The sequence below is a fragment of the Drosophila elegans genome, unplaced genomic scaffold (genome assembly GCF_018152505.1).
Source record: "Drosophila elegans isolate 14027-0461.03 unplaced genomic scaffold, ASM1815250v1 contig_520, whole genome shotgun sequence".
Taxonomy (NCBI): domain Eukaryota; kingdom Metazoa; phylum Arthropoda; class Insecta; order Diptera; family Drosophilidae; genus Drosophila; species Drosophila elegans.
This window is the reverse complement of record NW_024545903.1, coordinates 3,246,458-3,265,252: the sequence shown is the minus strand read 5'-3', so window position 1 is coordinate 3,265,252 and position 18,795 is coordinate 3,246,458. Positions and strand designations below refer to the sequence as shown.

General features: G+C 37.4%; 2 protein-coding genes across 6 annotated transcripts; one reads left to right on the top strand and one right to left on the bottom strand.

Moving 5' to 3' along the window:
* Window positions 1–97: 97 nt before the first annotated feature.
* Window positions 98–12,240, top strand: LOC108149757 (TGF-beta receptor type-1). 5 transcript variants are annotated; one of them, XR_001774644.2, is made up of 9 exons: window positions 98–765; window positions 839–1,153; window positions 4,048–4,165; window positions 4,271–4,485; window positions 8,506–8,733; window positions 8,800–9,033; window positions 9,099–9,622; window positions 9,691–10,040; window positions 10,105–12,240. XR_001774644.2 is itself a non-coding variant. In XM_017277597.2 (8 exons), exons 1-8 carry the CDS (start codon window positions 693–695, stop codon window positions 9,871–9,873), a joined length of 1,803 nt encoding a protein of 600 aa, XP_017133086.2. In that variant the 5' UTR covers window positions 98–692; the 3' UTR covers window positions 9,874–12,240. The 5 variants fall into 5 exon arrangements, 4 of the variants coding, with proteins under 4 accessions (XP_017133086.2, XP_017133077.2, XP_017133063.2 ...); XM_017277597.2 differs by lacking the exon at window positions 4,271–4,485 and adding an exon at window positions 6,251–6,378 and having other exon boundaries at window positions 9,691–12,240; XM_017277588.2 differs by lacking the exon at window positions 4,271–4,485 and adding an exon at window positions 4,990–5,135 and having other exon boundaries at window positions 9,691–12,240.
* A 179-nt stretch (window positions 12,241–12,419) lies between these two features.
* Window positions 12,420–12,880, bottom strand: LOC108149670 (ITG-like peptide). The gene is made up of 3 exons (XM_017277420.2): window positions 12,660–12,880; window positions 12,494–12,599; window positions 12,420–12,434 (listed from the first exon to the last, which is right to left on the bottom strand). The coding sequence occupies exons 1-3, from the start codon at window positions 12,866–12,868 to the stop codon at window positions 12,420–12,422; spliced, it is 330 nt and encodes a 109-aa protein (XP_017132909.2). The 5' UTR covers window positions 12,869–12,880.
* Between the last annotated feature and the right edge of the window lie 5,915 nt (window positions 12,881–18,795).

Genomic DNA, 18,795 nt, shown 5'->3' with positions numbered 1-18,795 from the left:
GTGGTATACTAGACCACAATTTTTAAAGTAAAAATAATTGATATCGAAACACCGATAGAAAACATTTTCTGGCAGTATCGATAGTATCGAATAAACACCAATTAAAGTTCCAGCTCTAATTCACACACACAGCACCGCGGTTTTTTCGCTGCACAAAATTGTATTTTTAACGCAAAATAGCAGCAATTAATAATATCAAACGGTTGGACTATCCATCTAAAAGTGCCGACTATCTCGCGTAATAGGAAGTTTCTCAATTTCCAAGCTGCGCTGCCCCTGATCACGTGATGAAAATCCGCCTGAAAAGTCGCCTTCTTCCGTGAAATGTGAAGCAGTTTTTTCAACCAAATTGGGCGGAGTGTGGAGTTCGAGTGTGTAGTGCGAATTTCGTTGCTCGTTGCTCGTTAAGCAAACTATATATATTTCTATATCCTCGACAATGCCCCCGCAAAATGTGAACCTCCGCGGGTGCGGGTCCTACGCGATAAATGCGCAATTCGGGGCCAATTAGTGGCTGTCTGCGGTGTCCTTTGGCCGCGCCTCCCGCGACTCCTTCCACAAAAACAAAAACAACCTCATTTGCAGGCCACAGACTTTGAACTTGCGACGCGCGTGTGCGTGCGATCGTGGAAAACAAAAGAAAAGCCCCCAGGCAGCAAACAATAACATTAGCTCCCAGTCGCACACTATCGATGCGAATACAAAACATGTTATCTGCGCCCCAGCTAATCTTCCTGGGCGCTCTGCTCGGCGCCTCCGTTTGCGGTGAGTTCTCCCAGGGGCTCGGTTGGCTCGGGTCAGGTGCGAAACTAACCTAAAATCTCCCCTCCCCGTGCAGCCTCACCCGTTGAGTTCGTGATGGACACCAGTCCGAATGGCTCCCGATCTGATCCTGCCGTCCGCTCTGGTAAATGGCCGACTACGACCAGGGCGCCGCCGAATGGAACAGCTGGCGAGGCTTATCAATTGCAATCGCCGTCTCTGTCCGCTGATAAGGGGAGCAGCGACAACAACAGCAACAACAACAACAACGGCAGCGCCGTGGCCATGCTTTTGCCGCAAGACGGCGACGGATCCAGAGCAGTTGCCCCGGCCGCAGCCCCTCAGCTGCCAACATACGTTGCTGCAGTGCCCAGCACCAAGAAGCCAGAAAGTAAGTCCCGGAACGCTCCATAAATGAAGAGCACACTGAGAGAATTGGTTAGAGTAACAAAAAGTTGAAGTTATTTGTACAACAGTTGTAGGAAATTCAATCGCTAGATACTGCCACAGTTCTGTTTAAGCTATAGATTTTTATGAAAGTTTATATCTTATAAACAAACAAGTTAATAGACATAAACACTGTTCCGGTTTCCAATTTCTAATGAAAAACTCGAATTCTATTGTCAGTAAATAGTTATACTTTTTTTTTATTTACTTTGTGACATGAGATATGTTAAAGTTGATGAAAACTTTCAAATGATGTTATAACCACGTTCAAATGTCAGAACTCGGACCTTATTAAATTTTAACAAACTTCCCGAAAGTGAAAAGCGAAACAGTATGTTTGGCATCTTTAATTTGGTGTGCTTGTATTTTTTAAAAAGGCTTTTTAAAGGCTCAGTTTGTTTGATAATACCTTATATGAAGTTAGTGTTCTTGATAATGTTCATTTTTTAAGTCTCAAATTTAAGAATATGCGGTTTATTGTAAGCCATTAATTAGGCATGTAGTGTTACAAGTTGTAACTTACAACACAATTTAAGTCAATAACTAAAACTATTTGAAACCGAAGAGGAAACAGTTGTTAAATTCTTAACTACAGTATATTTGTTTTAACTATATATTTTGTGTTCTTAGTTTTGGAGTTTATATTTTTATACCCTTGCAGAGGGTATTATAATTTCAGTCAGAAGTTTGCAACGCAGTGAAGGAGACGTTTCCGACCCTATAAAGTATATATATTCTTGATCAGCATCACTAGTAGAGTCGATCTAGCCATGTCCGTCTGTCCGTCCGTCTGTCCGTCCGTTTATATGCAAACTAGTCTCTCAGTTTTAAAGCTATCTGCATGAAACTTTCCCAAAAGTTGTCTTTCTATTGCAGGTAGTATATAAGTCGGAACGATCCGGATCGGACGACTATAGCATATAGCTCCCATAGGAACAATCGGTAAAATAATTGAAAAAAAATTATAACTTTGCTGTTTTTTAATTTTTTGTTTAGTTCTTCGACATATAGCAATGGTTAAATAATTCAGAATTATGGTTTAAATTTCATCAAAATTGGACGACTATAGCATATAGCTCCCATAGGAACAATCGGAAAAATAATTGAAAAAAAATTATAACTTTGCTGTTTTTTAATTTTTTGTTTAGTTCTTCGACATATAGCAATGGTTAAATATTTCAGAATTATGGTTAAAATTTCATCAAAATCGGACGACTATAGCATATAGCTCCCATAGGAACAATCGGAAAAATAATTGAAAAAAATTATAACTTTGCTGTTTTTTAATTTTTTGTTTAGTTCTTCGACATATAGCAATGGTTAAATATTTCAGAATTATGGTTAAAATTTCATCAAAATCGGACGACTATAGCATATATCTCCCATACAAATAATAAAAATATATAAAAGAACAATCAAATAATTAAGCTGCAAATGTTTTTAAACATATACGCAAGTAAATCATAATTTTAATGTTTTTAAAAATATTTAATTCTTGCGATAGCTGCAAGGGTATATGAACTTCGGCTTGCCGAAGTTTGCTTTCTTTCTTGTTAAATTTTAAAATCATACTTTTAGATTAGATTCAAATAGACTCTAACATTCAATGTTAAAGATAAATTTGGAATCGGTTTTATGGATAGATTTCTGGTATATTTTTCGAGTGTATATCGCGTGACTGTAACACCTCAAAGACTCTGAATGCATTCCTAAAAGGCCTCTTCTTCGACTAGCTTCTTCGCCTGTGGCTCCGAATCCGTCTCATATTGTGACGTCAGCACGGTGTGGTGTCAATGAGCTGAGCCAGACAGCTCTCATGGCCCACTCCAACGCTGCCTGGCAGCAGACACCCCCACGTCTGGATGCATTTGCTCGTTGCACTCGGGCACTTGCAACTGCAGTCGGCACAAAAAAAAAAAAAAAAAAAAAGACTCAGGCCTAAACACTGGATTCTCGCAGTCGGGGGAAGGAAAACTGGTCGCATTGTCTGGCCCTCCACTTTGCACTTGTCTTCTCCGCGTCTGCTTTGTTAATGCTAAATGCATTTGTTTTTGTTTCATCACGCTCTCGGCGGAGTCGGTGAACGTGGATGTCTGTCTGGGCGAGCATGTGCCCGAACAGGTGCCCCGGGGGCTTGATTATGGCAAATCCCAACTTGTGGTCAGTGCCGAAGGAGATGCCAAACAGCGATCGGTTTATTAATGGATTGCTTCGTTCTCTAATTAGTTAATTTCTGACAGCACCTTTAATTGATTGATTTGATTCAATCGGAGTCTGTGCGTTTTCTCAATCCAAGGAGTTGGAAATTGGAAAATAGAGCTTGATAAGAATAGTTCAAATAATAAATCCTATTAATAGTCTATCAAAAGTACTGGCTATTTATAAAGCTACCAGGGGAGAAGCTGTGCTGCATTTTTTTTAAGAAAGATTGACCAGCGAGTGTCATTGATTCCATAATATTTTTGGACTCTATTATATACTTTTTTGTTATTTGTTCTTAGCATTTCATTTTTAAGGAATGGCTTATTTTTTTTAATTTTCAGTATTAACAGCTCTGCTTTACGTGCTTATTGAGTTATTATAAATGACATTCTGCTTACTTGGCTTAATTTTTTAATTAAGATATGCTGATTTGCCAATATAAACTGCATTAGTTTGTAAACACACCTGTGTTTTATCAGCAATAACAATTTGTTTTATTTCGTTACTTTGAATGTCTCAAAGAATTGTACCTACAAGTTTATTTAATCAAGGCATCTACAATTAAGACTTTTCTTTGATTTTAAAGTTTGCTTAATGATCTGATCTAACAGTTCCTTATTATTTTTTAACTTATAGAAAAGATCAAGTGCCATTGCGACACCTGCAAGGATGCAAACCACATTTGCGAGACGGATGGCTTTTGCTTTACTTCCGTGGAGAAGAACTCCGATGACACCATCACCTTCAGCTACAGGTGAGTCCCGTGGGCCGGGGGACAGGCCGTGGAGTAGGTTAGCACTTGCCTCTCAGAGCCCAGTCAGTGGATATATGTATTTGATCTGTGTGATCTGCGGTGCAGATGCCTGAACATGTCGCAGAGTTTTCCGCCAGGCCGTTTTATCTGGTGCAACGATGGATTGCACGGCGGACCCACGGCCCGTCCGGTTGGTCGAAGAGGAGCCCACGCCTGCTGCAACGACGGCGACTTCTGCAATCTGTTTCTGAGGCCCAAGGCGAGGGACCAGCCGTCTAATCCTTTGGAGGGTCAGCGGGGGTCGTCGGTCGCCGTCGAAGGTGCGTGCGTTCTGCACGTGCTTAGCTCCTAATCCTTTCCTTTCTGACTGCTCCCCCTTTTCCTGTTTTCTCGCACGCCGTTCAACAACAAGTTGCCCCGTTTTGACCGTTCTTTGGACTGTTTTCCCACACTTATGCTCGTTAAGTTGCAGTTTTTTGAATTACCCATAACCCGAAATGCTGAGCGCTACTAATGATGACCTTCTGAAAGACCAGTGCGGCATTTTACACATTGTTTTAAATATTATTATAATACTCTTACTGCTACTAACCAGACTGAAATTTCAATTAGCAACAAGCCGAAGGCAGCAACGACTACAGCAGAAGCAGCCGCAAGCCATCAACCAATGCAAAGCAATACTAATTTCGTTTAAATGTTATATTTTCTCTATCTCCCTAAATTCCGATCTCCGCTCCCTTTGGCCTCCACTCGAATATATCGAATAAATCGAATAAATCCCCGCTCGTTTACATAATCGTGAACCGTGCTGTACGGTGACGTAGGTGCTTGCCTGTGAAATACAATATGCAGCGGAATAAGCCCCTCGAATGCCTCACTAGTAACGAAAAGTATAATACGTTTAGGATTGAGTGCTGTGACACTGATTTCTGCAATAAGAATGAGATTATGAACAGGATATTTGAAACAGGTACAGCCACATTCAAGTAACAACAACCACACAACCTTACAACAACAATACAATTTCTCTCTTTAGTTTGCACTTTTTCTCTAATTCACTCTGCCTAATTAAGCACTGCATTATAATAATTAAAGTAATAACAATACAATTATCTGTAATAACAATTTTAGTTTATTTTACTTTGACTCCTTCGGGTGTGCACAACGCCAAAGTTTTTGCTCCTATATTTATTATTTGCCTTAACTATTTTCACTGTTTTTTTTCGTTTTTCGGGCTCCCTTTCTATTTTTCCTTTTCTTTTGACTGTTTTTTCTCTATTTGCTTTCCTCTGTGGCACAAACACACACTATAAATCTTACACGGAATCCAGCTTACACCTTATCCTAATGAATTACACGTAACTTTATGCATGCCAAAGTATCTTTTCAAATTCAAATCGTGTTTGTAGTTTGTAGATATCTGACTTTCTACTTAGGGGGCGAATTTGTTTTGCCCTAAGGTCGTTACTTATTCGCTTTTAGCGGTGAATCTTCGGTATTTAAGCATTTTTTGTATTTTCTGTCTCGACTATCGATGTTTTTTTTTTTGTGTTTTTTCTACCATGACTCCAGATGGATCTGATTTTGAAACCAACCTGAATGCTTTTCCTACACTGTTCCGTGGTCTTTTGTTTTTGAAAATACATACAAATAAAGGACCAATAAATCCCTTCCAAATTTTGAAACAAAATGGTTCAAAATTCAGTTCTAATTCCTCGAAAAAGAAACACGGAACTGATTTGACAACCTGGTATAGGAGTTAACCCCTCCCCACATTTGGCAAACGTTTCCCCCCATTTCCCCGGTATTTGATGGCCGACAGACTCAGCTTATTGCCTTTGCACCCAAAAACACAGTTGAATCCACGTGCTGCAGCTGAAAAAAATCCCAAACTGTAAACCCCTTCCAAAAATTAAATAAACAACAAAAGCTGCTTCGCAACTGCACACCGCAACAACTACAACAAGAACAACTATAAGTGCTAATCTCTTACTACCCAAAAACCTAGAAAGTAATTTAGTTGTAGTACTAATATACACCAGCTTAAGCCACATAGTAAAAACAAACAAAATATTATGTATGTAGATGCATAACAGACCAGTTGCCACCCGAAGATCCGACCTCGTGCAAATTAAATTCGGAGGCAGGCTCCTCACAGTGCTGTGCCGAAGATTATTGCAATACACGTCAGAATTACAGTGGTGTCCTACCAGGTGAGATCAGCAATGCACCGCCAACACCCGCACCTCCACCACCGTCACAACCCAGCAATCCAACCACCATCGAAGCAGCCACGCCCATGCCATTTTACCACCTCATTTGCGTAGTTTTTTTTTTTGGTATACTCAAATTTGTAACACATTGAATTCAAACAAGAAAAACTTACACGCATCAGCATACCTGGCTAACACACACACACACGGATTCGCACACCCACGCAGTTAGCGACCACCCACAACCCACCCCAGTCTACGTCCTTGTTCGTCCTCCGAGGGCAGAATAGGTATAGTAAGCACCGAACATGTTCCCAATTTCATTCTCTTTAAGCATACAATTTCTAAAGTTTTTACATGTTAACTAATTTAAAAACTAATTTAAAAATTAATGACAAAAAATTCTTTGTTTAATCACTGATAGAACGATATTTATTTGATTTGGTTGTTTACTTTACAAGCATAGCTTATATAAAAAGAGTAAACAATTTTCAAGAATTAAACTCTCAGTTAAAATTATTTTAAATGCAATTGGAAACATGTTATCATTTATTTCGCTCGTTTCAATCCGTTGTATCGTAAGTTTGTTTATTCGTTGACTTTCGTTGTCACATCTTATGTGAATTATACACACCACATTGTTACCTTGTCTATTTCCTCGTCTACTAGACCACCACCCCACCACCCCACTACCCCACCCTACTTTACTTGGGCCGCAACCTTTCAACTAAGTTTCTGCCGCACCGTTTGGCGGGTTTTGTCTGCTAACCTGACCTCTTGCGTCATCATCGTATTGACTTATTAAAAACGCATTTTGGGAGGAAGTTAGCGAGGCAGGCATTCAGGGACAGCAACAAACCCGTCTCAAGGGCCGACCAGCCTGCCACACAACCACCCAACAGAAGGCGGAGGAGGAGGAGGAGGTGTTTCAAGAAGCCCTTGCAGACGGTGGCCTTGTTTGCCCCCTCTCGAACTCCCTCCCCTTGCCGCCCACTCCCCCGAAATGTCTGTGGCGGTGTGTATCTGTGTGTCTGCCCTTTTTCTGTTTGTGCAGTTCGCCCATTCATTCATGTGCAATGCCGCTTTCAGAGCTGCAGTTGCAACTGCAAGTCGCAGTCAACGTTCTCTCATTTCATTCATTAATGGCCGCATTTTTGCCCAGCAGTCTTCCGCTTTTTCATACTTATATACCCTATCAGAAGTTCCATTAGCCCACTCTAAAGGTTTTGAGTTTAAATAATATATTTGTAATTGAGGAGTGCCGATATAATCCCTACGTTAAACTAAATCTCTACTGAAATCTCCTTATCAGGTTTTAAAATATCTAAAGATTTGCATAAGCTACTTTAACATTAATGTTTCCGTAATTGTTTTTAAGGAAATTAAAAAAAAAAATTTTAATTGGTTTAAATTTAATAACGTTAGTGATCCAAGTGGGGCTCCATAAATATAGCCCAGTTGACTTTGTTGTATTATAATTTTGAGTTTTTTGATTAACTCAAGGTGTAACTTCTGGTAGGGCATTTAAGCATCGGTGCTGTAAAGTATTTCATATTGTTTTTAGTAGTTGTTCGCTCATTTCCATTGCACTTTTGTGTTTATTCAGTGGGAGGTTGGTATGTGTGTATGAGTAAGTTCGTCTGAGGAATATCTCGGTTGGGATTTGGGCTTGGGTTTGGATTTGGGACGTTTTCTTTTCTTGTAAACAGCCAAAAAATACGTCTTTTTTTGTTCTATAAGTTTTCTTCATCATGTAGTAGTTTTGAAGTAGTTTTTAAGCTCGTTGCTGTTTTGCATACCAAAAAAGGTTTGTAAATAACTCAAATTATTCATGTGCAGGTCAGTGATGTTTTGTGTAAATAAATTACTACATTTAAGAGCTACTAATCGCTAACAGTGTTTGGAATGAGCTTTTTGGGTTTGGATTTGTTTCGTTTCGTTTTGCACCCTGTTTTGTTTCTGTTATCACGCACATTTGCCTGTTAACGGCTTCCTGCATGCCACTATCAATTGATTGAATAACATTCTGCATTCTCTTTGTATTTATTTTCCATTAATTCAATCACACTCACATGGAGTACATTATGCCTGCCCTTAATAATAAAAGTCTCCTTGAATTGTGTCCAGACAATGTGCCCCATCGTTTGACCAGCTGGGAGTTTGTGGCCATCATCCTAGGCGCCACCCTCTTAATTTGCGTCACGGGCACAGGTACATGGTACTACTGCCAACGCCGAAAGCGCTTGGCCAGCGGCAGGCCGTTTGCCAAGGAGGATTCTGTGTACGATCCCATACTGAATGGTAATACTACCATACACGACATCATTGAAATGACCACCTCCGGTTCGGGTTCGGGTGAGTTCCATGGGGGGAGGATGGATCCACCTGCATATTTGACCAGCTCTGTACTCTTCGTTTCAGCTGGTCTGCCCCTGCTGGTGCAGCGTTCCATTGCCCGCCAGGTGCAACTATGCCAGGTCATCGGCAAGGGACGTTTCGGGGAGGTCTGGCGTGGACGATGGCGCGGCGAGAACGTGGCGGTCAAGATCTTCTCCAGTCGCGAGGAGTGCTCCTGGTTCCGTGAGGCGGAAATCTATCAGACGGTAATGCTTCGGCACGAGAACATTCTTGGCTTTATAGCTGCGGACAACAAGGGTGAGCTTATCAGCCCAGCTCTCATTCTCTGGTGGCTAACTCTTTTGGAACTCTTTTTCTCACAGACAACGGAACTTGGACCCAGTTGTGGCTGGTTACCGACTACCATGAGAACGGATCTCTGTTTGACTATCTAACCACGCACACGGTCGACACCAACACCATGCTGAACATGTCGTTGAGCATTGCCACTGGACTGGCCCATCTGCACATGGATATTGTGGGCACTCGCGGCAAGCCGGCCATCGCTCACCGCGATCTCAAGTCCAAGAACATACTGGTCAAGTCAAACCTGAGCTGTGCCATTGGGGATCTGGGTCTGGCCGTGCGTCACGTGGAGAAAAATGACTCGGTGGACATACCCTCGACGCACCGCGTCGGCACCAAGCGCTACATGGCGCCCGAGGTGCTGGACGAGAGCATGAACGACCAGCACTTTGACTCCTACAAGCGAGCGGATGTGTACGCCTTTGGCCTGATTCTCTGGGAGATTGCACGTCGCTGCAACATGGGCATGATCTACGATGAGTACCAGTTGCCCTACTACGACGCCGTGCAGCCAGATCCCAGCATTGAGGAGATGAAAAAGGCAAGTCTTTGACCGTATGCACTGTATGCAAAGGAACGAGTAGTCTAATGTTTTGTATCTCCTTTCAGGTGGTTTGCATTGAGAAGAGCCGACCAAACATTCCAAACCGCTGGCACGCCTCCGATGTGCTTCACAACATGGCCAAAGTAATGAAGGAGTGCTGGTATCCCAATCCCGTGGCCCGTTTGACAGCGCTGCGCATCAAAAAGACACTTGCTAGCATCAGTGTGGAGGACAAGGTCAAGAACTGATTGTGGCTCTAGTTCGAGGAGACGCCCCCGTGACCACCCATGGATCGGGATCGGGGGGAGACATACATTAGTAACCTGTAACCTGGCCCCGTGTTACCTTAAATGTCCTGGCAGCGCCTGCGAAGCAGTTCCAGAAACCCGTTAAGAAATGAATTACAAAGAAAATTGTAAATATTAAGTGCTAACTCATCATCCTTAACGTTTTCAATGCTTTGCTTTGTTTCCATACAGAACGAGCTCGTTATTAGTTTTGTGTTAACACCATCCTAAACTATTGTACATAAACTTTGTTGACATTTACGCTGAGATTTGCTTGTTTCCGGGCAGCGTGAGCAAAGCGGCGCCCCAAACGAATCTGCCGCACTGCCATTAGAGCTACCAGATGGGGCCTAGTTATATATACCAACAAACAAACACCTTTATATACACAATATATATTTTTTATAAATCCTGTTTGCAAGCGAGAGAATCCAGCTAACAAAACGATAAATACAAAACGATAAATACAAAACGAAAAATACAGTAAGACTTTGTCAAGACTGAGCAGCAGTAGAAAGCAGTGAGAAAACCGATTCAAATCACTGACAATTTGTTGCCTGCAAAATAGAAAAACAAAAAACAAAAACAGATACAGATCATCAGCAGAGAAGATAACTTTAGGCATAATCCAACAGATATAAAGTTGACAAACTCAGGAAATCGTAACGTAAAAATAAAATTAAAAGAATTAAACAATTTGGTGCGCCGCCTGCTCACGCACAGCTTGCCATGCCCACGTCGCTATTGCTGCTGCTGTGCCTCCTAAGCTTAACCTAAGCCAAGCCCTTCTCCCATAAGTGTATTTCCATATCGATTAAAGAACTTCTATTTGTAATCCTAAGTTAAAACTATTTTAAAATGTCTATATCAAAACTCTCGACTCTGGCAATCGACCAAAATTGGTTGCAGGTTCATCCTCACGCATACTTATTTTTTTTGTTATCTTATCTATCCATTTGTCGCATGTCCATTATTCCTTTTATTATTTCTGTTTCTTGTCCTCTTATAACCAAAGCTTGTTCTTCCTATTTTACTGTAGCCATACAAAATACATCAAAGTAAAAAAAAAAAACTATAAAATATTAAAAAGATTTATGGTATATTTATATATGAATTGTATACTATATTTGCTTCTATTGTAAATTCAAAGGAACTCAATGTTTCGTGAACAAAGCTAAACCACTAGTTTAAGTATGTGAACACACAGTTTGGTGTGCTAATTTCGGGTCATACAATAAGTTTAACATCGTAAAATAATTAATTTTTCACATCAAATGCCATAAAGCTTAATGAGTCCGTTATCAACATATACCTGTACACACACAAAACCATTATCGAAATGCAATAGTAGTTTCAACACAAACCATGTTCCCACAACCCATAAACACACGCCAGCTGAGAGATTAAAGTAAACATTAATTAACATTTTAATCATTTGGATGTAAGCTACAAGTAAGCAGTGCATGCAAGATTGTAATTAGGGTTATGATTATATAATGCATATTGTTATTTTTCGGCCTGCGAAATTTAATTTCCTATTTTATTTTAAGCCTTCCGAAGTTAATCATTTCCTGTACGAACACAATCGATTTCTTTGGGAAAAACAAATCTAAGCAAAATATTTTAAGCTGTATTTGCATACATATATTTAGTTTCTGAAACTATTCCTGTAATTGTAAAATCTGTAAATAGTCTGTGCGAGTCAAACACAAAAAAGAAACAAATTTCAATGAAGTGCGTTTATTGATAATTGTTTGCCAGTGTTCCAAACTAAGTTTAAGCAGAAAGTTGTTTCTAAGACAAACCCCAAAACAACCTACAATGTGGAGCATTTCCTAAAACCCACGACCTTAGTCCCTGATCCAAACCAAAAACAACTTACATTGAACTGAGTTTAAGATTCAATTAAAACCGAAGAACACAAATTCAACAGAAGACTTTAACAATGCGCAAAAACATATAAAAATTAATTTTACAAAAAAGATCCTATTTTGCTGCAAAATATAATTTTGGTTCAACATTTCAAAGATTTAAAGAACTAAAACGAAAAACTTTGTGCGAATTATGTTAGGCTCAAGTAAGCAAAATGTGTCTCAGCCATAAAGGAAATAGGCGAAAGATTTGTAATGTGTATTAATCGTAAATGGATTGGATCATGAGAGATATATAGAAAGGCAAAGAGAGAGATAGAGAAACGAGGAATGATTTACTTGGGTGTAATGTTCAAAACAAAAGCGTTGAAAGTGTAAACAGAGTCTAACTTTTAGCTTTAAGCTGCGTTTTTACTGGCACTTTAAATAAAAATACATACATAAAAGCAACCGAAAATATTTGTAAAAGAACTTACTTCGTTTGTTGTTAATTTTCTCTATTCCAGGCGTAAACCTAATTAATTAGTTATGGTGTGGGTTATGTGAAGTATATGAAGTTTAATTTATGTGTTTTGTTTTGCCCACTCAATCTCATAAATATTTCTGTGCCTTAAGCTTTTGGTTTTAAAGTGTTTTTCAATTGCGGTGGTTCTGTGAAATGAAATTATAAATTATTTTTTGTGCTAATTAGGTCAGCATTGACCGCTCACTTCCGATCCGACCATGTCCACGCAGTCAAAGGCATCACGGAAGTAGCCACAGCTCAGCTTAATGGCTGCACGGTGGTGCAACCGCTGGTGCTGGCAGCACATGCCACTGAAAAATGTAGTATTTATACCTTTTTTCAAGAAATCGACTTTCCCATACCATACTTACTTGATCACCTGGCAGTCGCTGCTGCTGCTGCACTCGCTGCCTAGTGGCTGCCTCTGCCTCAGTCCGAATATGTCCCTCAGGAGCGAGGTGGAACCTCCCGACTCCGGATCAGACTCGCACCGCCAGACGCCCTCCTGGGCGACCAGCATGCAGGCGCTGCCCGGTGGGCAGTCCGCATGCCGCTGGCACACGTCCCGCTGTCCGAACATATAAACGCATTTGCCTTCTGCAAAACATATTTTACACTCAACGAAATAAATGATGGGTCTTTGCTTCTTATTTTATAAGAACATCACAATATATCATTTTCAATTGGAATAATTACGCTGCATTTTGATGTGGAAAACAATTAAGTCACTAAACATTTCTTGCTTTAATAAAATTTGTGAAAATGGTTAATTTATGAATTTAAGAGTCATTCATATTTATTTTAAAAGCCATTTATTACACTTCATTTTGATATTAAACTATTTCCTAGCATTTCCTTGATAAATTTTAAGTTACAACGAAAGGACTCTTTCGTGTTTTATTTTTTTACAAGTCTCCTAAAACCTAAAAAAAACACCTAAAAAATCAGTTTTTCTATCAAAACGCTGAAAGTAATAGTCAAATGATGGAATGTCATACATCGCTGAATTCGTCATTAAATTGCCTATCAAATGGCATTCGCATTAAATATTTTTTCAGATTTTCAAATTTTTGAAAAAAATGATGACCCCCACCCTTATCAAAAATGCAAAAACTGGCCCAAAAATTAATTTCTTCAAAAAATCGATTTTTAAAAATCTGTTTTTGCACCAAAACAAAATTAATTTTTCTAAACCGATTGTGGATGGATAGTGTAGGTCGCAAACTATACAAAACAGTCACTCTTATGGCTATACGTCTAATTTTGCCAAAGTTACAACGAAATTAGTCTTTCGTATTTTATCTTTTTACAAGACTACAAAAACCTAAAATAAACACCTAAAAAATCAGTTTTCTATCAAAACGCTGAAAGTAATAGTCAAATGATGGAATGTCATACATCGCTGAATTCGTCATTAAATTACCTATCAAATGGCGTTCGCAGTAAATATTTTTTCAGATTTTCAAATTTTTGAAAAAAATGATGACCCCCACCCTTATCAAAAATGCAAAAATTGGTCGTAAAATTAATTTCTTCAAAAAATCGATTTTTAAAAATCTGTTATTGCACCAAAACAAAATTCATTTTTCTAAACCGATTGTGGATGGATAGTGTAGGTCGCAAACTATACAAAACAGCCACTCCTATGGCTATACGTCTAATTTTGTCCAAGTTACAACGAAAGGACTCTTTCGGATTTTGTATTTTGACATATCTCCAAAAACCGAAAAAAAACACCTAAAAAATCAGTTTTTCTATCAAAACGCTGAGAAGTAATAGTCAAATGATGGAATGTCATACATCGCTGAGTTCGTCATTAAATTGCCTATGAAATGGCATTCGGAGTTAAAAATTTTTCAGATTTTCAAAATTTTGAAAAAATTGATGACCCCCACCCTTATCAAAAATGCAAAAATTGGTCATCAAATGAATTTCTTCAAAAAATCGATTTTTAAAAATCTATTTTTGCAACAAAACTTAATTTATTTTTCTAAACCGATTGTGGTTGGGTAGTATAGGTCGCCAACTATACAAAACAGTCACTCCTATGGCTATACGTCTAATTTTGTCCAATTTACAACGAAAGGACTCTTTCGGATTTTGTTTTTTAACAAGTCTCCAAAAACCTAAAAAAAACCCCTAAAAAATCAGTTTTTCTATCAAAACGCTGAGAAGTAATAGTCAAATGATGGAATGTCATACATCACTGAATTCGTCATTAAATTGCCTATCAAATGGCATTCGCAGGAAAAAATGTCAGATTTTCAAAATGTTGAAAAAAATAAAACCCCCACCCTTATCAAAAATGCAAAAATTGGTCATCAAATGAATTTCTTCAAAAAATCGATTTTTAAAAATCTTTTTTTGCAACAAAACTTAATTTAATTTTCTAAACCGATTGTGGTTGGGTAGTATAGGTCGCCAACTATACAAAACAGTCACTCCTATGGCTATACGTCTAATTTTGTCCAATTTACGACGAAAGGACTCTTTCGGATTTTGTATTTTGACATATCTCCAAAAACCGAAAAAAACACCTACAAAATCAGTTTTTCTATCAAAACGCTGAGAAGTAATAGTCAAATGATTCGTCATTAAATTGCCTATCAAATGGCATTCGCAGTTAAAAATTTTCAGATTTTCAAATTTTTGAAAAAAATAATGACCCCCACCCTTATCAAAAATGCAAAAATTGGTCATCAAATGAATTTCTTAAAAAAATCGATTTATAAAAATCTTTTTTTGCAACAAAACTTAATTTAATTTTCTAAACCGATTGTGGTTGGGTAGTATAGGTCGCCAACTATACAAAACAGTCACTCCTATGGCTATACGTCTAATTTTGTCCAATTTACAACGAAAGGACTCTTTCGGATTTTGTATTTTAACAAGTCTCCAAAAACCTAAAAAAAACCCCTAAAAAATCAGTTTTTCTATCAAAACGCTGAGAAGTAATAGTCAAATGTTGGAATGTCATACATCGCTGAATTCGCCATTATATTGCCTATCAAATGGCATTCGCAGGAAAAAATGTCAGATTTTCAAAATTTTGAAAAAAATAATGACCCCCACCCTTATCAAAAATGCAAAAATTGGTCATCAAATGAATTTCTTCAAAAAATCGATTTTTAAAAATCTTTTTTTGCAACAAAACTTAATTTATTTTTCTAAACCGATTGTGGTTGGGTAGTATAGGTCGCCAACTATACAAAACAGTCACTCCTATGGCTGTACGTCTAATTTTGTCCAAGTTACAACGAAAAGACTCTTTCGGATTCTGTTTTTTGACAAGTCTCCAAAAACCTAAAAAAAACCCCTAAAAAATCAGTTTTTCTATCAAAACGCTGAGAAGTAATAGTCAAATGTTGGAATGTCATACATCGCTGAATTCGTCATTAAATTGCCTATCAAATGGCATTCGCAGTTAAAAATTTTTCAGATTTTCAAAATTTTGAAAAAAATAATGACCCCCACCCTTATCAAAAATGCAAAAATTGGTCATCAAATGAATTTCTTCAAAAAATCGATTTTTAAAAATCTTTTTTTGCAACAAAACTTAATTTATTTTTCTAAACCGATTGTGGTTGGGTAGTATAGGTCGCCAACTATACAAAACAGTCACTCCTATGGCTGTACGTCTAATTTTGTCCAAGTTACAACGAAAAGACTCTTTCGGATTCTGTTTTTTGACAAGTTTCCAAAAACCTAAAAAAACCCCCTAAAAAATCAGTTTTTCTATCAAAACGCTGAGAAGTAATAGTCAAATGTTGGAATGTCATACATTGCTGAATTCGTCATTAAATTGCCTATCAAATGGCATTCGCAGGAAAAAATGTTCAGATTTTCAAAATTTTGAAAAAATTGATGACCCCCACCCTTATCAAAAATGCAAAAATTGGTCATCAAATGAATTTCTTCAAAAAATCGATTTTTAAAAATCTTTTTTTGCAACAAAACTTAATTTATTTTTCTAAACCGATTGTGGTTGGGTAGTATAGGTCGCCAACTATACAAAACAGTCACTCCTATGGCTGTACGTCTAATTTTGTCCAAGTTACAACGAAAAGACTCTTTCGGATTTTGTTTTTTAACAAGTCTCCAAAAACCTAAAAAAACCCCTAAAAAATCAGTTTTTCTATCAAAACGCTGAGAAGTAATAGTCAAATGTTGGAATGTCATACATCGCTGAATTCGTCATTAAATTGCCTATCAAATGGCATTCGCAGTTAAAAATTTTTCAGATTTTCAAAATTTTGAAAAAAATTGATGACCCCCACCCTTATCAAAAATGCAAAAATTGGTCATCAAATGAATTTCTTCAAAAAATCGATTTTTAAAAATCTTTTTTGCAACAAAACTTAATTTGTTTTTCTAAACCGATTGTGGTTGGGTAGTATAGGTCGCCAACTATACAAAACAGTCACTCCTATGGCTGTACGTCTAATTTTGTCCAAGTTACAACGAAAAGACTCTTTCGGATTTTGTTTTTCTATCAAAGCGCTGAGAAGTAATAGTCAAATGTTGGAATGTCATACATCGCTGAATTCGTCATTAAATTGCCTAATTGGCATTCGCAGTTAAAAATTTTCAGATTTTCAAAATTTTGAAAAAATTGATGACCCCCACCCTTATCAAAAATGCAAAAATTGGTCATCAAATGAATTTCTCCAAAAAATCGATTTTTAAAAATCTTTTTTTGCAACAAAACTTAATTTATTTTTCTAAACCGATTGTGGTTGGGTAGTATAGGTCGCCAACTATACAAAACAGTCACTCCTATGGCTGTACGTCTAATTTTGTCCAAGTTACAACGAAAAGACTCTTTCGGATTTTGTTTTTTGACAAGTCTCCAAAAACCTAAAAAAACCCCTAAAAAATCAGTTTTTCTATAAAAACGCTGAGAAGTAATAGTCAAATGTTGGAATGTCATACATCGCTGAATTCGTCATTAAATTGCCTATGAAATGGCATTCGCAGTTAAAAATTTTTCAGATTTTCAAAATTTTGAAAAAATTGATGACCCCCACCCTTATCAAAAATGCAAAAATTGGTCATCAAATGAATTTCTTCAAAAAATCGATTTTTAAAAATCTGTTTTTGCAACAAAACTTAATTTATTTTTCTAAACCGATTGTGGTTGGGTAGTATAGGTCGCCAACTATACAAAACAGTCACTCCTATGGCTGTACGTCTAATTTTGTCCAAGTTACAACGAAAGGACTCTTGCGGATTTTGTTTTTTAACAAGTCTCCAAAAACCTAAAAAAAACCCCTAAAAAATCAGTTTTTCTATCAAAACGCTGAGAAGTAATAGTCAAATGTTGGAATGTCATACATACATCGCTGAATTCGTCATTAAATTGCCTATGAAATGGCATTCGCAGTTAAAAATTTTTCAGATTTTCAAAATTTTGAAAAATTTGATGATCCCCACCCTTATCAAAAATGCAAAAATTGGTCATCAAATGAATTTCTTCAAAAAATCGATTTTTAAAAATCTGTTTTTGCAACAAAACTTAATTTATTTTTCTAAACCGATTGTGGTTAAGTAGTATAGGTCGCCAACTATACAAAACAGTCACTCCTATGGCTGTACGTCTAATTTTGTCCAAGTTACAACGAAAAGACTCTTTCGGATTTTGTTTTTTGACAAGTCTCCAAAAACCTAAAAAAACCCCTAAAAAATCAGTTTTTCTATAAAAACGCTGAGAAGTAATAGTCAAATGTTGGAATGTCATACATCGCTGAATTCGTCATTAAATTGCCTATGAAATGGCATTCGCAGTTAAAAATTTTTCAGATTTTCAAAATTTTGAAAAATTTGATGATCCCCACCCTTATCAAAAATGCAAAAATTGGTCATCAAATGAATTTCTTCAAAAAATCGATTTTTAAAAATCTTTTTTTGCAACAAAACTTAATTTATTTTTCTAAACCGATTGTGGTTGGGTAGTATAGGTCGCCAACTATACAAAACAGTCACTCCTATGGCTGTACGTCTAATTTTGTCCAAGTTACAACGAAAGGACTCTTTCGGATTTTGTTTTTTAACAAGTCTCCAAAAACCTAAAAAAAACCCTAAAAAATCAGTTTTTCTATCAAAACGCTGAGAAGTAATAGTCAAATGTTGGAATGTCATACATCGCTGAATTCGTCATTAAATTGCCTATCAAATGGCATTCGCAGTTAAAAATTTTCAGATTTTCAAAATTTTGAAAAAAATTGATGACCCCCACCCTTATCAAAAATGCAAAAATTGGTCATCAAATGAATTTCTTCAAAAAATCGATTTTTAAAAATCTTTTTTTGCAACAAAACTTAATTTATTTTTCTAAACCGATTGTGGTTGGGTAGTATAGGTCGCCAACTATACAAAACAGTCACTCCTATGGCTGTACGTCTAATTTTGTCCAAGTTACAACGAAAGGACTCTTTCGGATTTTGTTTTTTAACAAGTCTCCAAAAACCTAAAAAAAACCCCTAAAAAATCAGTTTTTCTATCAAAACG

What these genes read in the sequence shown, in the direction of transcription:
- LOC108149757 (XM_017277574.2), top strand. Translation starts at nt 693, where the DNA reads ATGCGAATACAAAACATGTTATCTGCGCCCCAGCTAATCTTCCTGGGC. An exon ending in CAGCACCAAGAAGCCAGAAA is followed by an intron (nt 1,154 to 4,047) that starts GTAAGTCCCGGA and finishes TTTAACTTATAG; the next exon opens with AAAAGATCAAGTGCCATTGC. An exon ending in GCATTGAGGAGATGAAAAAG is followed by an intron (nt 9,623 to 9,690) that starts GCAAGTCTTTGA and finishes ATCTCCTTTCAG; the next exon opens with GTGGTTTGCATTGAGAAGAG.
- LOC108149670 (XM_017277420.2), bottom strand. Translation starts at nt 12,868, where the DNA reads ATGTTCGGACAGCGGGACGTGTGCCAGCGGCATGCGGACTGCCCACCG. An exon ending in AGCGACTGCCAGGTGATCAA is followed by an intron (nt 12,600 to 12,659) that starts GTAAGTATGGTA and finishes TACATTTTTCAG; the next exon opens with TGGCATGTGCTGCCAGCACC.